The sequence below is a fragment of the Anabrus simplex genome, chromosome 6 (assembly GCF_040414725.1).
Source record: "Anabrus simplex isolate iqAnaSimp1 chromosome 6, ASM4041472v1, whole genome shotgun sequence".
Lineage (NCBI taxonomy): Eukaryota > Metazoa > Arthropoda > Insecta > Orthoptera > Tettigoniidae > Anabrus > Anabrus simplex.
The window spans coordinates 126,374,986-126,396,273 of record NC_090270.1 but is presented as its reverse complement, the minus strand read 5'-3'; the positions used below and the strand labels follow the sequence as shown (position 1 = coordinate 126,396,273).

Here is a 21,288-nt window from a genome sequence, read left to right as displayed (position 1 = left end):
AACCTTTTACTTCTAACTTCTTATGTAGGTTCTGAGGAAGATTATCTACCTCGCAAATCTTCACAATTACAGTTGGACCATCAATTTTTGTTGACATGTATTGACTCCAGGCATACTCTTCTTCACAGTAAAATGACTGAAAGATGTGATCCGTAGAACTTTTTACAAACCATGTTGCCAGTCATACATATTTACAAACAGCTCACCAGTTTCTTTTCCAATGACGACGACACCTTTGTTAAGTTTTGTCTGAGGTGTGCTATATTCAACGACAACGGCAATATCTGTCAAGAGGAAGTACGTGCCAAATGGTACTGCCTTTTCACGAGACAAAGTCCAGTCACAAAAAAAAGGTTATTTCTACGAGTAAATCTGACATAACTCTCCACATGATGTTATTTTTATTTTGTGTGACAAACTTGTCAGCATGATAAAACAAATCACAGCACTATGACAGGGCTCCTGTGGAGCACAAGCTGGTTATTTCATATTTTGTTACAAGCAGACAATGCAGGAACTTCATCTAAGAATACCTTAAGTCGCGAATGTTGAATTCCCATTACGACTTAAGGTATGATTTTGTTAGACTACACAACTTGTTTCTAAAGTTAGTTTGAAGACTTTTCCATATGATGACATCTCTGTCACTCCTTTCATCACGCAGCTGAAGGATCAGACTAACAGATGGAATTCAAATCTAACAATCTATAATTCTCATCCTTCCCGCATTTTTCCTCGGTTACATAAAATAAATTTCATCGTAAAGTCTGTATTGTCGTACGTATACTTTAAGGTCAAGTTTCAATATTCCACCTTTACAATACCATAAGTATTATTGTTTATTTATTTAAACAACATTATTAAATAATACGGGACATGTTTCGTCTAACTTGTAGACATCATCAGCCGTAAGATATTCAAGAAAAAGCTTTAAAAAAGGACAAGGACAGAACAAACACAATAAAATAAATCGGTTGTCGAACAACGTCAATCAAAATAGCGAGGATGTTTCAAATTGTTCCAAGTACAAACATTCAAATCCTGTTGATGAAAAAAAAACTTGAATTTTATCAGCAACTTAAGTTATGGTTTCCTGTGGAGCACTGTAATCGAAACAGACTTTCAACGTATTAGGTCGTGTTACGTACATGTAATACGTGTTGAAGAGATGTTAAGTACAGAACAAAAATGGCCAGCCGGACACCAGTGGGATCCGAACCCACAACCTCCCGATTTCGCGTCGGTTGCTCTACCATTTTTGTTCTGTACTTAACATCTCTTCAACACGTACTACATGTACGTAACACGGCCTAATACGTTAAAAGTCTGTTTCGATTACATCAAATGATTATTTATGTTAAAATGAATTGATATAAAATAGTCATTTTAACTTGAATAGAAGCAGATTTATGCTGTCGAGTGAGAAACTTATCTTTTCCAGAAGCTTATATTGAAATGCTACAAAATAAAATAACAATAATTATTAACGAAACTTGTCCTAAGCAAAGTTAATGAAAGCTAATGTACAGAATGATCCTTTAGATCGATACAACCTACAATTTCCCATGTAAAGATGCAATTATTTTTTTGATGGATATTTTAATGAATATAATTAATAATCCATTTCAATTGTGATATATTAGAAAAATAGCTAAAGATAGGAAAGGAAAGAAGCCAAATAGAATAATTGATGCGGATTATATGACCTCAGATGATTATCACATATGAGAAGAATGAATATTAATCAAATTTTAAACTTAATTCCTACATTTTACTTATCTCATCCAATTAATTCTTTCTTTCTTGAATAAATGATGTTAATTAAGATTAATACGATGTGTTATTGTTGCCTTTGGTTGTGGCATCATATGCAACCATTAACCCGGCTCAAGGGAGAGAGGGTCACCTTCCCTGTTCTCCACTTGAGTAATACTTGCCTGGCGCATCCACGCTGCGGGAGTGGGCATTCTCCACATCAGTAGGCCGGTGTGAAAGGATGGCTAAGTTCAGACAGGGACCCAGCACCACGAGGTATAACGTGGAACCCATGCCCAGGGTTACGGGTGAAGACCTTAACGGCATCTTTGGCAGAGAAGGAAACCTTCGGAATGGCAGAGATGGCGGATGAGGCAACCCATCCTCCCTGGGAAAATTTAGAAGAGGACACCACTGCCTTGTGGAGAAGAGGGATCTTCAAAGGCTAAGGGAGTAAACCCCGAAAGAAAATCCTCACCTGTGTTAGGCCTAGCAAGTCAACAGTTGAGTATGAATATACTGCTTTCAAACCTAAAACAAGCCTCGGATGGAAGAATAAATTAAATACCGGACATGAACAGTTCTTCTCGTACCGTCCAAATTTACGATGGCCAAAAGCCTGATGTTCATCGGAGATACCAAAAGACACAAAACCCTCCCAAGAAAGAGCGACTGAAAATTGGTACACTCAATATCCTTACTCTCACCAACAAATATGAAGAACTTGTGGACCTTATGGAGAGGCGTAAGCTCAAGGTATTGGGGTTTAGTGAGACAAAATGGAAAGGATATGGGAAGAAGCCCTTGAGAAATGGATGTGTGTTGTACTGGAGTGGGAACAATGATGAATCCAAAAATGGAGTTGGCTTCCTCCTTCATAAAAAAAAAAAAAAAAAAACACACACGCACGCACGCACGCACGCGCACACACACACACGTCAAATATGTCAAATATGTGAGTGATAGGATCATCCAGATGAGACTAAGTGTTGGTAATGCACATCAAACTCTCCTACAAGTTTATGCACCGCAGACAGGATGTACCACAGAAGAGAAAGAGCAATTCCTTATCGAACTTGAGGAACAAATAACAGAGGAGAACACAATCATTATGAGTGATCTGAATGCCCAAGTTGGTAAAGAAAGACTAGACTGTGAAAACATTGTTGGCCCCCATGGCTATGGTAACAGAAACTCTGAAGGAGAGAACCTGATTGATTTCTGTGTGCGAAACAACTTAATCATCAAGAACACATGGTAACAGAAGAGGGTCAGCCATAAAATAACGAGATACAGCTGGGATAGAAAGCTCAAGACTATGATCAATTTCATCATCACTGATAGAAAAGCGAGTCAGTATGTTACAGATGTTAAAGTCATACCCAGCGAGTGCCTAGATAGTGACCATCGGCTATTAATCGCTGACCTAAAAGATGTTCATGTGCCCAAAATTAAACAAAAGAAAATGCCAAAAATTAAGACATGGCTGTTGAAGGACATGGAGAAGAAAGGACACTATGAAGCAAGGATAACAGCTGAATTACCCAAAACTGAGAAGGGGGGAGTGGAGGAAGAATGGTCCTTATTCAAAGAAACCCTTGTAAAAGAAGCCACGGAAATTTGTGGAAAAACAAGTGCCACACCAAAAGAGAAGGAAAACCTTGGTGGAATGACCGAGTGAAGACAGCAGTAAAAGATAGAAATATACTGAAAAGAAAATTAGACCTTGAAAAACAGAACAGATGATAGACAAAATGAATTAGAAATTGAACATCTAGCACAGGAATATCGGAAAAAGAAACCGGCTGTAAAAAGACTGATCCAAGAAGAAAAGGAAAAAAGTGCTGGGATGACTTTACTACAAGGATAGGGGAAGACCGTCAAGTAAGTAGGAAACTACTATACAAAATAGTAAACAGTAAAAAAATGAAAATATAAACATCCTTGCGCTAGAAACAGATGATGGTAGCTTAATACAAACAAAGGAAGGGATCAGGGATGAAATGAAGAAGTACTTCAAGATGCTGTTAGATGGAGATGGGGGCAACACCACCACCAATGATTGTAGTGTAGATGAAGCCAAAAACAACGAATACCCATTAACATGGCTTGAGGTAGAAACAGCACTAAAGAGCATGCAAAATGCGAAGTCCCCAGGCTTGGATGATCTCAGCTCAGACATGATAAAGGCAGCTGGAATACCAGGCTTGAATTGGCTACATAGAGTGTTATTGGCAATTTGGGAAAGTAACAAAATCCCAGAAGATTGGAGTAAAGGAGTCATCATCCCCCTGTTCAAAAAGGGCAACCGACGGAAATGTGGAAATTACAGAGGCATCACGCTGTTGTCACACTCACTGAAGCTGCTGGAAAAGATCATAGAAACAAGACTTGGGAAGATAGTGGAACCTTTGCTTAAGGAAGAACAAGACGGTTTCAGGAAAGGTCGAAGTACTGTGGATCTTATCTTAGCAGAAAAGATGCTGACAGAAAAGTACTGGGAATACGGAAGAAATCTTGCGATTGCATTTGTGGACACTGAAAAAGCATATGATAGGGTTCCTCGAAACAAGTTATGGGAATGTCTGGAAGACCTAAAGGTGCCAAAGTACTTAATTGACAAAGTCAAGATGCTATACCAGAAGTGCTACAGCTGTGTCCAGATAGGCAACGGACGATCAAAATGGTTTGAAACAAAGAGAGGTGTCCAACAAGGAAGTGCTCTGTCACCACTCCTGTTCGTAACAGTAATGGACAAGGTCATCAAATCTATCAAGAAAATGGTCAGTGAACCAAACGCCCTGGTATTTGCTGATGATGTGCTTTTATGGGGAGAGACAGAAGCTGAAGTTCAAAAGAAACTTAATGAATGGAACACCACATTCAAGAATTTTGGACTGAAGATGAGCAAAACAAAGACAGTGGAAATGACCATCAACAGGGAAGAAACAAGCTCAAATATATTTCTGGAAGGAGCAAAAATCGAATCAGCCTCCCACTTCAAGTACCTCGGAAGCACAATATCGAAAGATAACACTGTTAGGCAGGAAATGCTCAGCAGGACACAGAAAGCATCGAACTTCTACAGTCAAGTCAGAAATCTCCTCTGGGACTCCAAAATACCACAGAAAGTGAAAACAATCATGTACCACACTTACTTCGTACCAATCCTCACGTACGGTTTAGAGACATGTACCCTACTAAACGAAGACTTCAGTAGAATCCAAGCAAATGAAATGAGATTCATTAGAACCATGAACCAAACAACCAGAAAGGACAAGATCAGAAATGAAGTGAATAGGAAAGTAGCTGGTATTGAGGTTCCTATTATCAGTGTCATAAAGAAACGCAGACTTCAGTGGTATGGGCACATAATGAGAATGAACAGGGAAACACCTACCAGAAAATATTTCGACCTTAATCTCATAGGAAGAAGACCACAGGGAAGACCAAGAAAACGTTGGATAGAGACTGTAAGATCAGATGTGGAGGAGAGAGGATTGGGAGGATGTACTGGATCAGAAGATGTATGAAGACAAAAGGAGATGGCGAGCGCTTGTACACCACACCCGGGAAACTGGAGTTGGGAAATGATGATGATGATGATTATGATGATGATGATGGTGATGATGATGAGTTATTGTTTTCCGTAGTGACAAGGATCAACTTAGATTTAAGCTGTAGAATTATCCATTTTCTTGAAATTTCCTGATACGTCAGATGGAGTCCAATTCTGATGATAGATTTATATAGCGTATCATCATTGTTTGAATCCCACGATAAAAACCTTTACGAAAATAATAATGAACCCTGAGATGTAGACGGGAAATATGTACGTCAGCTCCGCTGAATGCGGGAATGGCAAAATAACATAGCTAAAGTACCCGGAATTTCCATTAATGGAAATATAATTACGATTCCTTCAATTTCCGCAGTCCACATCATGTCACATTTTGCAAATGCATCCAGCTCTGAGATACGTGATCTTGCATTTCTGCATATTAAGCACGAGTGTTTCAGAGCTGGGAGAGCCTGGCTCAGAGAGGTATTCGAAATGAAACAAAGGAAGTAGAAACAACAGATTTTAAATGCTGAAGTTGTGTTCAGGTACTTCTGGTCTAAAACAGGGAAGTGTATTGTTACTTTTATAGTTTATAACTGTAATGGATGATATCGTGAGGGCAGGAAATACAGGAATGAAGTTATTGTTACTTCTGATGCTGTTGTGATCCTGAGAAAGTTTGAGAGAGGTGTGCATTAAATGGCAGACAAATTTTGGGGTAGGAAACAGCATGGACAAACTACAATGTTCTACAATACTGTGACATTTTCCTCATATCGACATTGATAATAACCATCTTTGCTTCATGAAGAATGGAATCTGCATCTATAATTACCTTTGGATTACGACGGAAGAACATTTCAATACAGCAATTATTTTTTCCTTCTTTTCTCCTTCCCCTCTTCTTCTTCTTTTATGACCACATAGGATCACTTTAGTCAGTCCGTCGTTCAGATCTCTTTGAAGGGATTGTTCGGGCTTTGCGGTCCTCCCAGTACTTCTTCAGACGCTCCGATCGTCGTGCCCTTTCCTCAGTTGAAAATATGCGTGTTGTTGGTTTGTTTTGTGTAAGGGTAAAGCGGAGGTTTGTATTCTTGAGTTTTGTATTCAATTTTATCTTATTTGTGGTGTCTTCTGTTGTAAGGCCTATTTCCTTCAGATCCTCTCTTACTTCTCTGACCCATTTACATCCTGTTGTGGTATTTTTTGAGACGAGATTGTGTTGTACTAGTTGTTTCAGAAGTCTCGAATCCTGCATCCTCATGATATGTCCAAAGAATCCCAGTCTCCTCTTACGCATAGTATCTGTGATGGGTTCTAGCTCTTTGTACACAACTTTGTTAGGTATTAACCGCCACTGTCCATCCTTCAGGTATTTTTTGTTGATGCAGGTTCTTCCAATCCTCCTTTCAATTTTCTGAAGCTATTTATTTAAATAAAAGAATTAATATAAACTTGAGAAAATGGAGTAATATTTATAAATTCACAGCATGATTTATAATGTCATAACGAGATGGATAATTAACAAAAATGAGTATGGAAACTCAATATTTTAAGCCAGATACGACTGAAGTCATACATACGCGGCAAGTTCACATTGCCCATTGTTAACAACTCTCACTCACTTTCTTGCCTTGGACGTGGAGGGAAGTAATCGTATAAGCTGAGCATTTATTATATCATCATCGCCGCATTTCACGCTAAGGATAGTTGCCGATATTCACGACAGACATGACCAGTATTCTGTCGCACGGTCGAAGTTGCGGAATTTAATATTAATCTGAACTGCTTGCTGTGATAATTTCAAGATTGGAATTACAATTTCTTGATCGTATAAATACTGATTTTATTAACTTTAATTTATGCATCATTGGCCAAGAATAATGTATACTATTATGTTATAGTGCGCAACATTCATGATGTGTATTTTCTTTAATGCGTGTTACATCAAGATGAATTAATATGCCAGGACAATGCCAAGATGGACTGTAATACTTCACCTGATCCCGGCGGAGGCAGCTCTACATAAGATAAGTCCTTACTTTTTTGTTCACTAATACACAATTCCCTTTCAGGTTACTTTCTTAATTTTATTTCTTGCGTACATATCCTTTACAATCGGCAGAGCAGAAAGAATATTCGGAATATGAGATTTATATTATATCTTCAAATCAAGGTACCGTAGGACATAATAGTTTATCTTCAATTACAATTTCAAGCCACGTTTAATGTTGATCACGTATCTAGATCTCGCTTATTTTGAATTTCTGGATGTAAGTCTTCAGTAATATTAATTTCAGTGTTAAATGGGTCAGGTAATTTTTTTATTTTTTTTTGCTAGTGGCTTTACGTCGCACCGACACAGGTAGGTCTTATGGTGACGATGGGATAGGAATGGCCTAGGAGTTGGAAGGAAGCGGACATGGCCTTAAGGTACAGCCCCAGCATTTGTCTGGTGTGAAAATGGGAAACACACGGAAAACCATCTTCAGGGCTGCCGACAGTGGGATTCAAACCCACTATCTCCTGGATGCAAGCTCATAGCCGCGTGCCCCTAACCGCATGGCCAACTCGCCCAGGGATCAGGTAAATTAGGATCTTCGAAACAACGATTATGCATCGAGTATAATAATATTTGTACTATTATTGCTGAGTAGACAGTAGCAATTCTATTTCAGAGTATTCAGCAGATTTATACGGTAACTTTATTTTACAGGAGAATCGAGGACAGTGTTAGCTACATATTATCAAACCTTAGTATCTTAGGTCGACGAGTTATTGAATTTATGTATTTTAAAGGTCTATGAGTATTGAATCTATGCGTTTATGAGTCTACGAGCTACTGATTCGATGTGTTATTTAAGTTATGTGTTATGTTGCATTGATTTTATCAGAGGTATTTGTTGAATAGAATCTTCGAGTATAGAAATGAATAGATCGCTTGTAGCAATGAAATAAGAAAGGTAATGGAATGTAGCTATCTTCTATATTAATCAATGAATATTAGAAGTCGTATGCCAAGTTCTGCTCTTATTATTTATTGCACATGTATTTCTATGAGAATCTGACCAGAATTGATCCAGTAACCACCAGGAGTAGTACTGTAATAATTTTGTTTGTTCATGAGATTTTATTTCAGCCTTTCTTCGAAGAGTAATCCAGGACTAATCCGTGTGACTATATTGTAATATTGTGGGATGTACTTTATCCATTCTAGGATGATGCCACATTTTTCTCATTTTGTCAGTATGTTGAGATGATTTCTTCTTTACTTTGATGGTGCCACATTTGTTTATGTTCATCTGCATAGAACTGAGTATGTTGTTTGAGAAAGGGAAAATCTCTTTCATATGTTATGAGTATCTTTATGTTGCTGCCATTGAATTAACATTAATTTATAATTGCTCAATTGATATAACCTGAAGGCAAATACTGGCCGATGTAAGGATTTCTCTAAGAACCGTGAGTAAAGGAGACTAGAATCTACCAACTCAAACTCATTCGGACCAATTTATATCCAAATTCAATCATGCTGTCAATCGAGGTTAACTTATATTATGGTGACATGTATTAAATCAATGATTAAGGTGATATTTAAACCACCATTTATGTCAATGTTTTAAATCATTTTCAAGTTACTTAAACATTCATTTGAAGATTTATTTTATGATTAAATCAATGTTCGACTATACGAAATTTCAAATGGACTAACGATTAAATATTTGTGAATGCAATGGTAATTACTGACATGTTATTTTAAAGGTCATTGTAGACCGCCATTCTTCTCATGTTATCTTCAACAATGTACATTGTGTCCTCCAACAATAGCACATCTTATGTGAATAAACCAGCCATCCTATATTTAAGTTTATTATTTGATAGTTAGAAATCCCCCACATTCCTTCATAATAATTAATTATTACCTTTGCATGAGACGCCTGTGTGTCTCAGGTATATTTTATTATTTTATGATTATTTTAACATTGTGGTGAAACTGTCATGAGAACCTGCTCTTGAGTTAGGTATCTTATGTTATGCCAGAGCTAAGATAATACAAATATAAACAGAAATGAAATGGCGTATGGCTTTTAGTGCCGGGATGTGTGCGAGGACTTTGGCTCCCAAGGTGCAGGTCTCTTTTTTTTTCTTTTTTTTTTTTTTTGACCCCGTAGGCGACCTGCGCGTCGTGATGAAGATGAAATGATGATGAAGACAACACATACAACCAATCCCCATGCCAGGGGAATTAATGTTTCGGTTAAAATTCCCGACCCTGCCAGGAATCGAACCCGGGACCCCTGTGACCAAAGGCCAGCACGTTAACCATTTAGCCATGGAGCCGGACAACATAAATGATATAATATGATAAAATAATATGATGATATGCAATATGATTAACCCTTTCCGGCCCTTAGCGCCCGAAAGCGCCCGACTGTTCATTTAGCCTTCCGATCCTTAGCGCCCGAAAGCGCCTGGCTGCATTATCTGCATTTGTCTGCGATCTGTGCGATAGTTTTTTATTTTTCTCATCAGTGAAGTGTTTATAAGGCATTTATGAACACGCAGTGCAATCTACAAGTCTTAGGAAATAAAGGAAGAGAGATAATCTGTCTTGACGTTGCCTAGGCAACGGTCTTGAACTTCCGCGAGCGCGGGTCAGCTGTTTCGTTTGTAAACATGGCGGGATAGAATATCGCGTATATTGAAACTGAGCTGAATATGGGCGAAAAAAGTGACACATAATCCTTGAGTAGGGGTGCAGGTGAATTTTTAATGAGTGAATAATACACTGACTGACAGAGCAAATGCAACACCAAGAAGGAGTGGTTCGAAAGGGATGAAAGTTGGGGAAAAAACAGAGATGGCACGGACGAATAATTGATGTTTATTTCAAACCGATATGCAGGTTACACAATGCGCACGGCATCGACTCAGTAGGATGTAGGACCACCGCGAGCGGCGATGCACGCAGAAACACGTCGAGGTACAGAGTCAATTAGAGTGCGGATGGTGTCCTGAGGGATGGTTCTCCATTCTCTGTCAACCATTTGCCACAGTTGGTCGTCCGTACGAGGCTGGGGCAGAGTTTGCAAACGGCGTCCAATGAGATCCCACACGTGTTCGATTGGTGAGAGATCCGGAGAGTACGCTGGCCACGGAAACATCTGTACACCTCATAGAGCCTGTTGGGAGATGCGAATAGTGTGTGGGCGGGCATTATCCTGCTGAAACAGAGCATTGGGCAGCCCCTGAAGGTACGGGAGTGCCACCGGCCGCAGCACATGCTGCACGTAGCGGTGGGCATTTAACGTGCCTTGAATACGCACTAGAGGTGACGTGGAATCATACGCAATAGCGCCCCAAACCATGATGCCGCGTTGTCTAGCGGTAGGGCGCTCCACAGTTACTGCCGGATTTGACCTTTCACCACGCCGACGCCACACTCGTCTGCGGTGACTATCACTGACAGAACAGAAGCGTGACTCATCGGAGAACATGACGTTCTGCCATTCCCTCATCCAAGTCACTCTAGCCCGGCACCATGCCAGGCGTGCACGTCTCTGCTGTGGAGTCAATGGTAGTCTTCTGAGCGGGCGCCGAGAGTGCAGGCCTCCTTCAACCAATCGACGGGAAATTGTTCTGGTCGATATTGGAACAGCCAGGGTGTCTTGCACATGCTGAAGAATGGCGGTTGACGTGGCGTGCGGGGCTGCCACCGCTTGGCGGCGGATGCGCCGATCCTCGCGTGCTGACGTCACTCGGGCTGCGCCTGGACCCCTCGCACGTGCCACATGTCCCTGCGCCAACCATCTTCGCCACAGGCGCTGCACCGTGGACACATCCCTATGGGTATCGGCTGCGATTTGACGAAGTGACCAACCTGCCCTTCTCAGCCCGATCACCATACCCCTCGTAAAGTCGTCTGTCTGCTGGAAATGCCTCCGTTGACGGCGGCCTGGCATTCTTAGCTATACACGTGTCCTGTGGCACACGACAACACGTTCTACAATGACTGTCGGCTGAGAAATCACGGTACGAAGTGGGCCATTCGCCAACGCCGTGTCCCATTTATCGTTCGCTACGTGCGCAGCACAGCGGCGCATTTCACATCATGAGCATACCTCAGTGACGTCAGTCTACCCTGCAATTGGCATAAAGTTCTGACCACTCCTTCTTGGTGTTGCATTTGCTCTGTCAGTCAGTGTATATCAATGAAGATAATTTTAGTGATAAGTGATATGAATGAAAACGAATATCGATAAATCGGACCTGATGGCGATGCCACGGCAATTCAGGTAACACAAATATTACGTTTCGTTACTCCGAATGATAAAACGGATGATGTTGGACCTGCGCATAATTCGGAAAGAGTATTAGGGGAAAGAGATTGTTTTTTACGTATGTTAGGAGGAGAAAAATTATTCGGTGGCAAAGCCTATTGCGCATATAACAATGCAGCCTTCAAACAATCGCATTCCGGTAAGACAAAAACAGAATGGGAAGACACTTTCCAGATGAAATAAAATCTTATATACATGGGCATCATTCCACTTCCAACATCACGTGATTATTGGTTTTGAGGGATTCAGACAACATGGGAATGTGACAAATGCAGACTGTCTCTGTGTCAAGTATCACGAGTGGGGGGGGGGGGGGGGTGAAAAACACATTATGACTCAATAAACAGGGAAATGGATGTGATGGCATATTTTCTAATGTTATTGAAAATTTGAATTCATTGTGATCAATAGTTTTTAGTGTATTTAACGTTTTCTGAAACAATACGGTCTGTTCCAGTTTTTGCTAAATAATAGGTTGAAACCTGGGGATAAGCGGAGTGAAAATGCGGGCGGGAAAGGGTTAATGTGAATATACGTCGAAGCCACATATGATATATCTATTACGACATCCTACCTAACGATGATTTTGATGTAATTATGATTCATGATGTACATATTTATTGTTGTTTGTAATAGATTTATGATGAAGCTGTAGGATGAACGATATTAACAGTGCGTATTATAAATAATGTAACAGTTAGGCCCATTTATTTTCACCACGCTTAATTTACTTATAGACAATAAGTCCCATTTTTGTCACCCAACAGTGCGGCTGGACTTAATATGTTCCAATACATAATGTCTCATTTAAATGTTACAAACGGGTATAATGACAATTGCAAACTCTAATAAGAAAACTTATTTTTCCAGTATATCTCTATCATTTCATAATAAGGAAAAATTTTAAAGTCTTTCTCACCTCTGTCTGAATTCCTGGAATGGGATTCTGTTCGGGAAGCCTTGGCGACAGATACGGATACCCTCCAGTACACCATTACACCTAAGCTGATCTAACACTAGAGGAGCATCAATTTTGCCTGCCCTCTTCTCATGATTGGGGATGATGCAGCGAACAAAGTTGGGGTTGGTATTACGCAGTGTAACCATCAGTTTTGCCAGCTGTTCCTTGTACAGTTGGGACACAGTACGGAACATACCTTTACGAGTACGGGCACCAAACTGAGTATCTGTCAGAGCCTGTTGCGCCATGCCCACAATCTCAGCTGAAACAATGCAATATTAATTTTTTTTTCCTCAAAACAATGAGCAGATATAAATGTTTCCAAAAATAACAGTACACATTAAGATATTTTTGAGAAGATTATTTAATTTTAGTAAATTTTTTAAAATAAGCACAAAAGAATATAACTCAGAAAATCTAGTAACTATTTAGTACCTGTAAGATGTTAATAGGTAAAATACCATTTATTATTCCAAAACAAAGTTAAAAAAACTGGAAAAAATACTTTTCAAAATATTGAAGCACCCCCGAGGGAAAACATACAAGTTGGTACGTGCAGTGTAAATGTATAGAGAAACGATTACAATTCCAAACCAATATGACAAATTGAAAAAGAATGGCCAACCCCACTCAAAGATCAGAGACTTGACGTGGCAAATGATTCATGCTATTCCAAATGAGTTTGTGTGTGTGAATGAATGTCAGAGTGTATGTGGACAAAATTTTCCATAACCAGAGTGGATGCAAGCATAGTCACACATCAGGTTTAAAATTTGCCCATTCGGCAAGAATTTAGGAAAAACAAAGGCAGTCCCTGGAGAATAGGGGTGCCGGTGGAGGAGGAGGAGGAGGAGGAGGACGAGGAGGAGGACGAGGATGTGATTTTTTGTTTTAAAAGGAAGTACATCCATTTTAACCACCCCAGATCTAATAGATCCAACTATCAAAGAAATACAACTCGCAATAAAAAACAAAAAATTACAAGTTATGTGGTGAGGATCTAGTCTTTGCAGAAATCTGGAAAAACGCCAGAAAACTTGCGATAATAAAACTTGAACTTCTAGTAAAAATTTGAATCTCAGAAAATTCCATAGCACTGCACTACAGGAATAATTCATACATTATTTAAAAAAGGAGATAAACCAACCCAGATAATTACAGAGGAATAACCCTTCTAGACTGCTGTACAAAATTTTCTCTCGCATAGTTTACGACGGGATCAAAAACACTCTGGAACAACAACTTGGAGAATACCAAGGAGAATTCTGCCCATACAGAAGAAGCTGCCCAGATCAAATTCTCAGCCTGAAACTAATAATGAAATATTACAACTGCAGAAATAAATGATATTGTAGTATCCATGGAGCCATACTTCTAAACATCCTCAGATCATACAGACTTCATCCCACATTTTAAAAAATCATCAAACTAACTTTAACCGACACAAATCCCAAGGAGAAATGTCAAAATATTTTACAATAAAAGCTGGCCTCAGACAAGGTGACGGATTACTATCAATAAGGCTCTCGATTACATCATGAAACTTTAGCAAAAGGAAAGCCCACCTACAAACAAAATTGGAGTAAAACCCTCAATAAGAATGAACTGCCTGGGATTTGCAGACGATTTAGCTCTCTTAGCCCATGATTTGGAAAAAGTTTGTGCCTAGATCACCACGCTAAAAAAATTCCCAAAAGTACAATCAAATATCCTTTGATAAAACTGAGATGATGCCCCTGAGAACCCCTGAGCATAAATAAAGTCTTCATAAATGAAAAAATTTACATGGTTCTAGAATTTAAATATTTTGGAGAAATCATCGCACACACACAACTTAAACGAGAAAGAACACAAATAGAACTAACAAAATGAAAAAAGCCCAATTTCTAACCTGGTCAACGTATAATAATGCCTGTCAACAGACACTAAGATCCACCACTATAAAACCATAATTCTCCTGGAAACCACTTATGGCTGTGAAACCCTGTTCCAAATTAAAAACGAAAGAACTGGTCAGCCCCTCAAATATGAAAGAAGAATCATCAGAACTTGCATAAATAAAAAATACCAGGTCGAAAGAGTATGGAGAATCCTTCCTAATGAAATTGTCAATCAAGAGTCTTGTGTGTGACGTCAGTCAGCAGGTATAAATTGGGCACCGTCTTCTCCACTGCAGGCACTCCCACAGTGTCCAGCGATCAGACTACACCGTATGTCAGACACAGAGGTACCCTCTTAAAAAAGTGTTCTGAACAGGTGGACTAATTCTGGTCGGGAGGTCTCACCTCAGGACATCTCCGCCACAAGTATCCTGCCTCCCGTATCACCGACATGCGCCCTGCCCTAGCATTCTGCTACTCATGAACTTGACCACTTTGCCAACATTGGCTAGAAGGGATTCGGCCTTAGAGGCGTTCAGGCTTAATCCCATGGATGGTAGCTTTGCACCACCGGCCGCGCGACCGAGTGTGTGAACCTACAAGTTCTCCAACTTCAGCCTAGCATTCTGCTACCACGAACTTTAATCCAAGTTCCCTGTACAATTCTACAAACTACAGATAGTCATCAGCTATCATGGACATTCATTCTTTCAAGCGTCCTATCTTATCAAGATAGACAGCATTGTACATATGAATATTAATATATATGATTGTACATATTTCTCAGACCATCAGTCTACTAGTTTATGTCGTCATTTAACGTGTGCAGAGCTTCAAGCATCAAGTCAGTTTTTGTTCCTTTTTTATATATATACTGTGTAAAGATTTACAAATAATAAACTTTTATGTTGTGCTTTGTATATTGAGTTCCTTGTATACAACAAAGAGACTAACCCAATCATCAGAACAATGAAGAAGAATCTTGCATTTCTTTCACATCTTACGGCTGCCAGCAAGTCAGCTTTTGCAACAACTAGTGATAAGAAATGGCCATGGCTCCACAAAATTCAGCAAGATCTCAAAGCAGTTTAACTAGATAGCAGATGCAGAGAACAAAAATAAAATTAACATCCTTCTTAAGGCTGCCAAATTTCAGCAGAAATGACACACAGAAAGGCTATAGCAAAGAAGAAGAATAAGAAGAGGAGGAGGAAGAAGAAGAAGATAAAAGTCTAATAATACTGCCTTGAAGAATTCTCCTATTAATGATGACAGGAATGGATAATGCTTCACCTATTCTAATTCTCAGAGTTCTATTTCTAGAAATATAGCCACCAATTCAGTCACTCTTGTTTAGTCCAATTGCACTCATTTTTGCCAGTAGTCTCCCATAATCTACCCTATCAGACACGAAGAGGGGTCAATCACAATACAGTCCATTTGATCTCCTGAATCTAAGATATCTGCTACATATTGCTGGAATTCTACAAGTTGAGATTTAGTAGAATACCGGTAACCTTCCCAAAACTCAAACTACTTATTCACTTCACAAACATGTCTAACATAATCAGAAATAATGCTTTCCCAAAACTTACATGTAACATGTCAAACTGACTGGCCTGTAATGTTTGGCTTTATGTTTTATCACCTTTTGCTTTACACACAGGGGATACTATAGCAACTCTCCATTCATTTGATCAAGCGCCTTCATGCAAACAGCAATCAAACAAATACCTCCGATAGCGTGCTATATCCCAACCCACTGTCTTTAGTATATCCTCAGAAATCTTATCACTTCCAGCTGCTTTTCCAGTTTTCAACTTTTATATCTTATTGTGAATGTCTTTGTTATAAATTTCAATACTTCCTTAGTATCAGTCACCTCCTCTATCTGGACATTATCCTTGTAACCAACAATCTTACATACTGCTGACTCAATACTTCTGCCTTCTGTAACATACACACTCCCCTTGTTCATTAATGATTCCTGGAATGTTCTTCTTGGAACCTGTTTCTGCCTTAAAGTACCTATACATACCCTTTCCATTTTTCACTAAAATGTGTACAACTGCCAATATGCTTGCCATCAAGTTATCCTTACCCGACTTCTTTGCCAGATTCAATTTCCTATTAAGTTCCTTCAATTTCTCCTTACTTCCACAACCATTCCTAACTCTAGTTCTTTCCAAACTGCACCTCCTTCTTAGTCTCCTTACTTCTGTTATAATATAGCAGGTCTTTACCATTCCTTACAAATTTTAAAGGTACATACCTGTTTTCACATTCCTGAACTAGTGGTTTAAATCCATCCCACCAACGGTTTACATTTTTATTTACTGTTTTCCACCAATCATAATTTATTTTTATAAACTCCCTCATGCCTGTCTTAGCCATATTGTACTGCCTAATAGTCCTACTTTATAGCATGTTTATTTTTAACTATGTCAAAAACAGCTTCATGATCACTTATACCATCTATTACATCAGTTTCTCTCTACAGCTCATCTGGTTTTACCAACACCACATCCAGTATATTTTTCCCTCTACTTGGTTCCATCACTTTCTGATCGACTTATTTGCCACTTGTTGGTCATGCTTCCTGTCAATCGCATTACCTTCCCAATTGACATTTGGTGAATTGAGATCACCTGCCACAATCATATTCCTTTCTGTATTGTTTCCCACAAAACTGATTACCTTATCAAATAATTCCAAATCAGTGTCTGCAAAACCCTTTCCAGTTCTGTACACCCCAAAAACATTGAGTTGCCCATTATCTTTAGGAATGAGCCTTAAAACCTAGAATTAGTACCTCCTCTTAAACAATAATCACCATCTTACACCTAGAATTTCATGTTTGACATCTTTAACTTTTTTGTAGTTTACAAATTCTTCCAGTTCCGTGAGAAAATTTGTGTGTTCATTATATCATTTCTCAGCCATGATTCAACTCCTATTACCACATCTGGTACGAAAATATCTATTAAATTACAGTAGAACTCCATTATAGCGAGAATTCATAACAGCAAAAAATGTACACGCTATAGCGGATTGTCATTATATCTGATTTTTTAAAAGTTGGGAAAACCCCCATACTCATTAAAATCGGTATGAAACGGCAATCAGTTTGTTAAAAACTTGCGTTTTAGCGGATGATATCCACACTATGGCTTACTTGTTTATTATTTTTTGAAATCCGATACTAAGTGAAAGTGTGTGTTTACTTTAATTCTGAAGAAATGATAGTACTGCATCTCGCCGCATCCAAGATGACCCATAATTTTCCATCAGAAAATTTTAATCAGGCTTTTAAAAACTGCTTTGTAAAATCACATGAATGCCTTATACAGTATGCAATTTTAGACTAACATCGCCTTCACGCCAACGGTGAACACTGGTTTGGCATGAAAGGCTTATTTACCTTTGTCACTTAATTTTTATTATTTTTTATTAGGGTTGAAGGTTTTTATATTTTCTTTAATTATTTAATGTATTTTTTTGGAGCTGAACAATTATTCTTTATTTCCACGGGTATAACCATTAACTTAAAATTGGCATCATGATATTGAAGAGAACCCGTTGAAAATTTGCCGGCAATACAAGGATCCACGAGGAAAATATTCCTGCCGTCTATAAAACTGTTACTTTTACTCAGTGTCAGGCACAACCGGTTGCCGCAACACGCACACACATTGCCGGGTTCAGCCGACTTCAGCCGCTCGCGATGTATAGGCCTAACAATGATGCGGACGTTAAAGGTCAAAGAAATTAATTTATTACCATTCCGCCTTTGCGTTTTTCGTGCACATGCCTCACAATTTCATCTTTGACTTCTTTAAAGCATCCTTGCTGCCGGCCACTAAATGATTTTTTTGTACAGTAAACATTTTTTAGCTATCTGCCTTCACGCTAACGCCGAATTTGCTTTAATTAGGACTATGCCTCATTTTCTTACGGCTCCACAGTTATTCTACATTTCTGAGTGTTTAATAACCATTAACTTAAAACTGGTCATAACATCGACGAGAACCAGTTGAAAATTTGCCGGCAATACCTGTTCCACGTATTTCTACAATAAGATGACCCATCACGAAAATATTCCTGCTGTCTATAAAACTTAATGTTACTAAGCGTTAGGTACAGTAGACGCGTTATAACTCTGCCACCAAGTACCCGTGGCCTTTCTACGAATTCGAAGGCTCGCATTATTTCATGCCATTCTGCAGATTTGAGAAATGTTTTTGTAGAGGCAAATAGAATGTCATTCTCTCTTCACTATTTCCTGAGATCCATAGGCGGTCGCTTATTTGTCAACGAGTTTTGAGTGCACGCAGGCGGGGGTGAAAAGAAGCGACGTGGTTACCATGGTAATTGCCAGTGGTGTTCATTACTGTTAAGCCGCAAATCCAAGATGACCCTTGATTCAACACATAAGATTCTGAGGAAAAAACAGTCTTTGATTCAGAGAAACCCAGTACCACTCCAGATGCTTCTATGGCAAACATTTCAGTTTTCTTCTTCAAATGGCGTCACCTAACCTAATCGTGTTTGTATCAAGAAAACATATTTCAAACGCATGTAGAGAAATGATAACCTCCTCGCTAAAATTTACATGGGCATAGCCTTTCCGAAATTTAACTAGACGCGAGAAAATATAAACTACCGTATCCTTTGAAATCAGTGATGTACTCTGCCATATCTTCTTACTTAATTGCAGTATTTAGCATTAAAATTAAGCTATCGTTCATTCAGCCTTTATTTTTAATGAGTTAACAACTGCTATTGGCCACGTTATTAATGCATTTACTACGAAAACGCGTTATCCTCTTCTATTTCGAATTTTCTTTAGAGAACAGCAGTCGACGGGTATTACTAATTGATTCCAACATCGCCTTCGGATGTTGACGAGAGAGCTCGCTAATGCACATAGTGAGAAAACTATACCGTGCCAAAGATGATTGATCGCCATTTTATGGCAAACGTTTCAGTTTTCTTATTCAAACAACGTCCCCTATCATAACTTAACCGTACTATAAGTATGATGAAAACATACTTCAAGTGCTAGTAGAGAAATTATAACCTTCTCACTATAAATTTACATGATTATGGCCTTTCCATAATTTAACCAGGCGCGAGAAAATATAAACTAACCTCTGAAATCAATGATGAACTCTTCCATATCTTCAAGTGTATCCCATTCTTACTTAATTGCAGTGTTTAGCATTAAAATTAAGCGATCATTTATTCAGCCTTTACGTTTCACGAGTTAACTGCTATTGGCCACGTTTTTAATGCATTTACTACGAAAACTTGTTATCGTCTTTCATTTTGAATTTTCTTTACTGAACAGCAATCAACGGGTATTACTTATTGACACAGACATCACCTTCGAATGTTGACCAGAGAACTCGCCAGTGGACATAGCGAGGAAACGATGCCGAAGGTGATCGATCACATGCAACATAATCGTTGGGATTCATAAATATCTGTAACGGCAAAAATAGCGCGCGCTTAAGCGCTCATAATAATGAATGCGTCAGTGATAGGGCTCTCGCTGTAACTGAAGGATAATACAGTGGAACCTCGATTCTCCGCTTCTGGGGGGACCACGAATAAAAAACGCACAACACAGGAAAACGGAAAATCCAGGAACGAACGAACCATCAACAATTCGGCTTAGCATAAAAAAAAGTGAAATATTTATACTTATAATCTTTCAAACACCCCTAAACCAAACCAAACTACAGCCCTAATGGGCCTTCCGCACACCGCTGCTCTGTCCGAAGGCCTGCAGATTACGAGGCGACGCATGGTCAGTATGACGAATCCTCTCAGCCATTATTTCTGGCTCTCTAGACCGGGATCGCCATCTCACCATTTAATAGCTCCACAATTGAAGCTAATCGTAGAATGGCTGAACCTGGAACCACCCCTCATAACCAGGTAAAAATGCCTGACTTGGCCGGGAATCGAACCTGGGACCTCCGTGTGAGAGGCAGGCAAGTTGACCTCGGGGCCGGCTTCAAACATTAATTACCGGTACGAGACTTTAAAAATCGTAAAACTTTACATTCAGTTTTACCGGGGAAAATTCGTCAGTTTCCTCTGAAAACTTAAGTTCAGCAACTTTGATCAGCCAAACTCTTCAAAATATCTAATACCCGCTATGCTAAGCCAAACAACAATCAACCTCAAGTAGTTTTTAATTCTCTAATCTAATAAAATAAAGCACAATAGATACAAAAGCGCTCAACATGATGGCAAAATCTTTTCTTTTTTTTCTTTTTTCTTTTTTTTTTTTTCATTGTAATTTGGTCACCGGTATACTGTTTGTAGTAGTTACTGGAAATCTTGAACTGCGTAAATTAGGCCTACATCGACTTTTAAAGGTTATGTTGAACTCGAGAATACGGTTTTGAATTTAAGTATCGATCCTCAAGTTCTTCAATGCATTATATTCAATTCTGCCCGTCACTAATCACAATCAAGTTCGAAGGAGAAAAATATCATCAACACTTCCGAAATTACGGTTATTCGCGACCTTGAGATCAGCTGGAAAGCGCACTCGCTGTACAATTCGGTACAAGTGCAAAAATGATACAAAGTTTTTTAAATGTAACGTGCGTAAATAAAACAACTGCCGTTTTATAACATTTTATCACAAAAACGTGAAATTCCCAGTCTTATATTAGGACGACAATATTAAAATACTAAATTTGTGTTACTTAAGAAGGAGCAGTTTCGATTCCTGCCTCAAAGCCCAGTGACTATACAGTGCCCTGAGCGATG

At 39.0% G+C, this 21,288-nt stretch overlaps 1 protein-coding gene across 3 annotated transcripts in view; it reads right to left on the bottom strand.

Annotated features, from left to right (window-relative positions):
* The window catches only part of zip (myosin heavy chain 10), a 458,974-nt gene that overhangs the window by 162,484 nt on the left and 275,202 nt on the right, over positions 1 to 21,288 (bottom strand). For all 3 annotated transcript variants that reach the window (XR_010860546.2, XM_067149903.2, XM_067149904.2), the window contains exon 12: positions 12,578 to 12,881. Coding sequence is in view for 2 of the 3 variants with exons in the window: in XM_067149903.2 (XP_067006004.1) it covers positions 12,578 to 12,881 (304 nt within the window). In the remaining variant the exon portion in view is untranslated. The remainder of the gene's footprint in view (positions 1 to 12,577; positions 12,882 to 21,288) is intronic.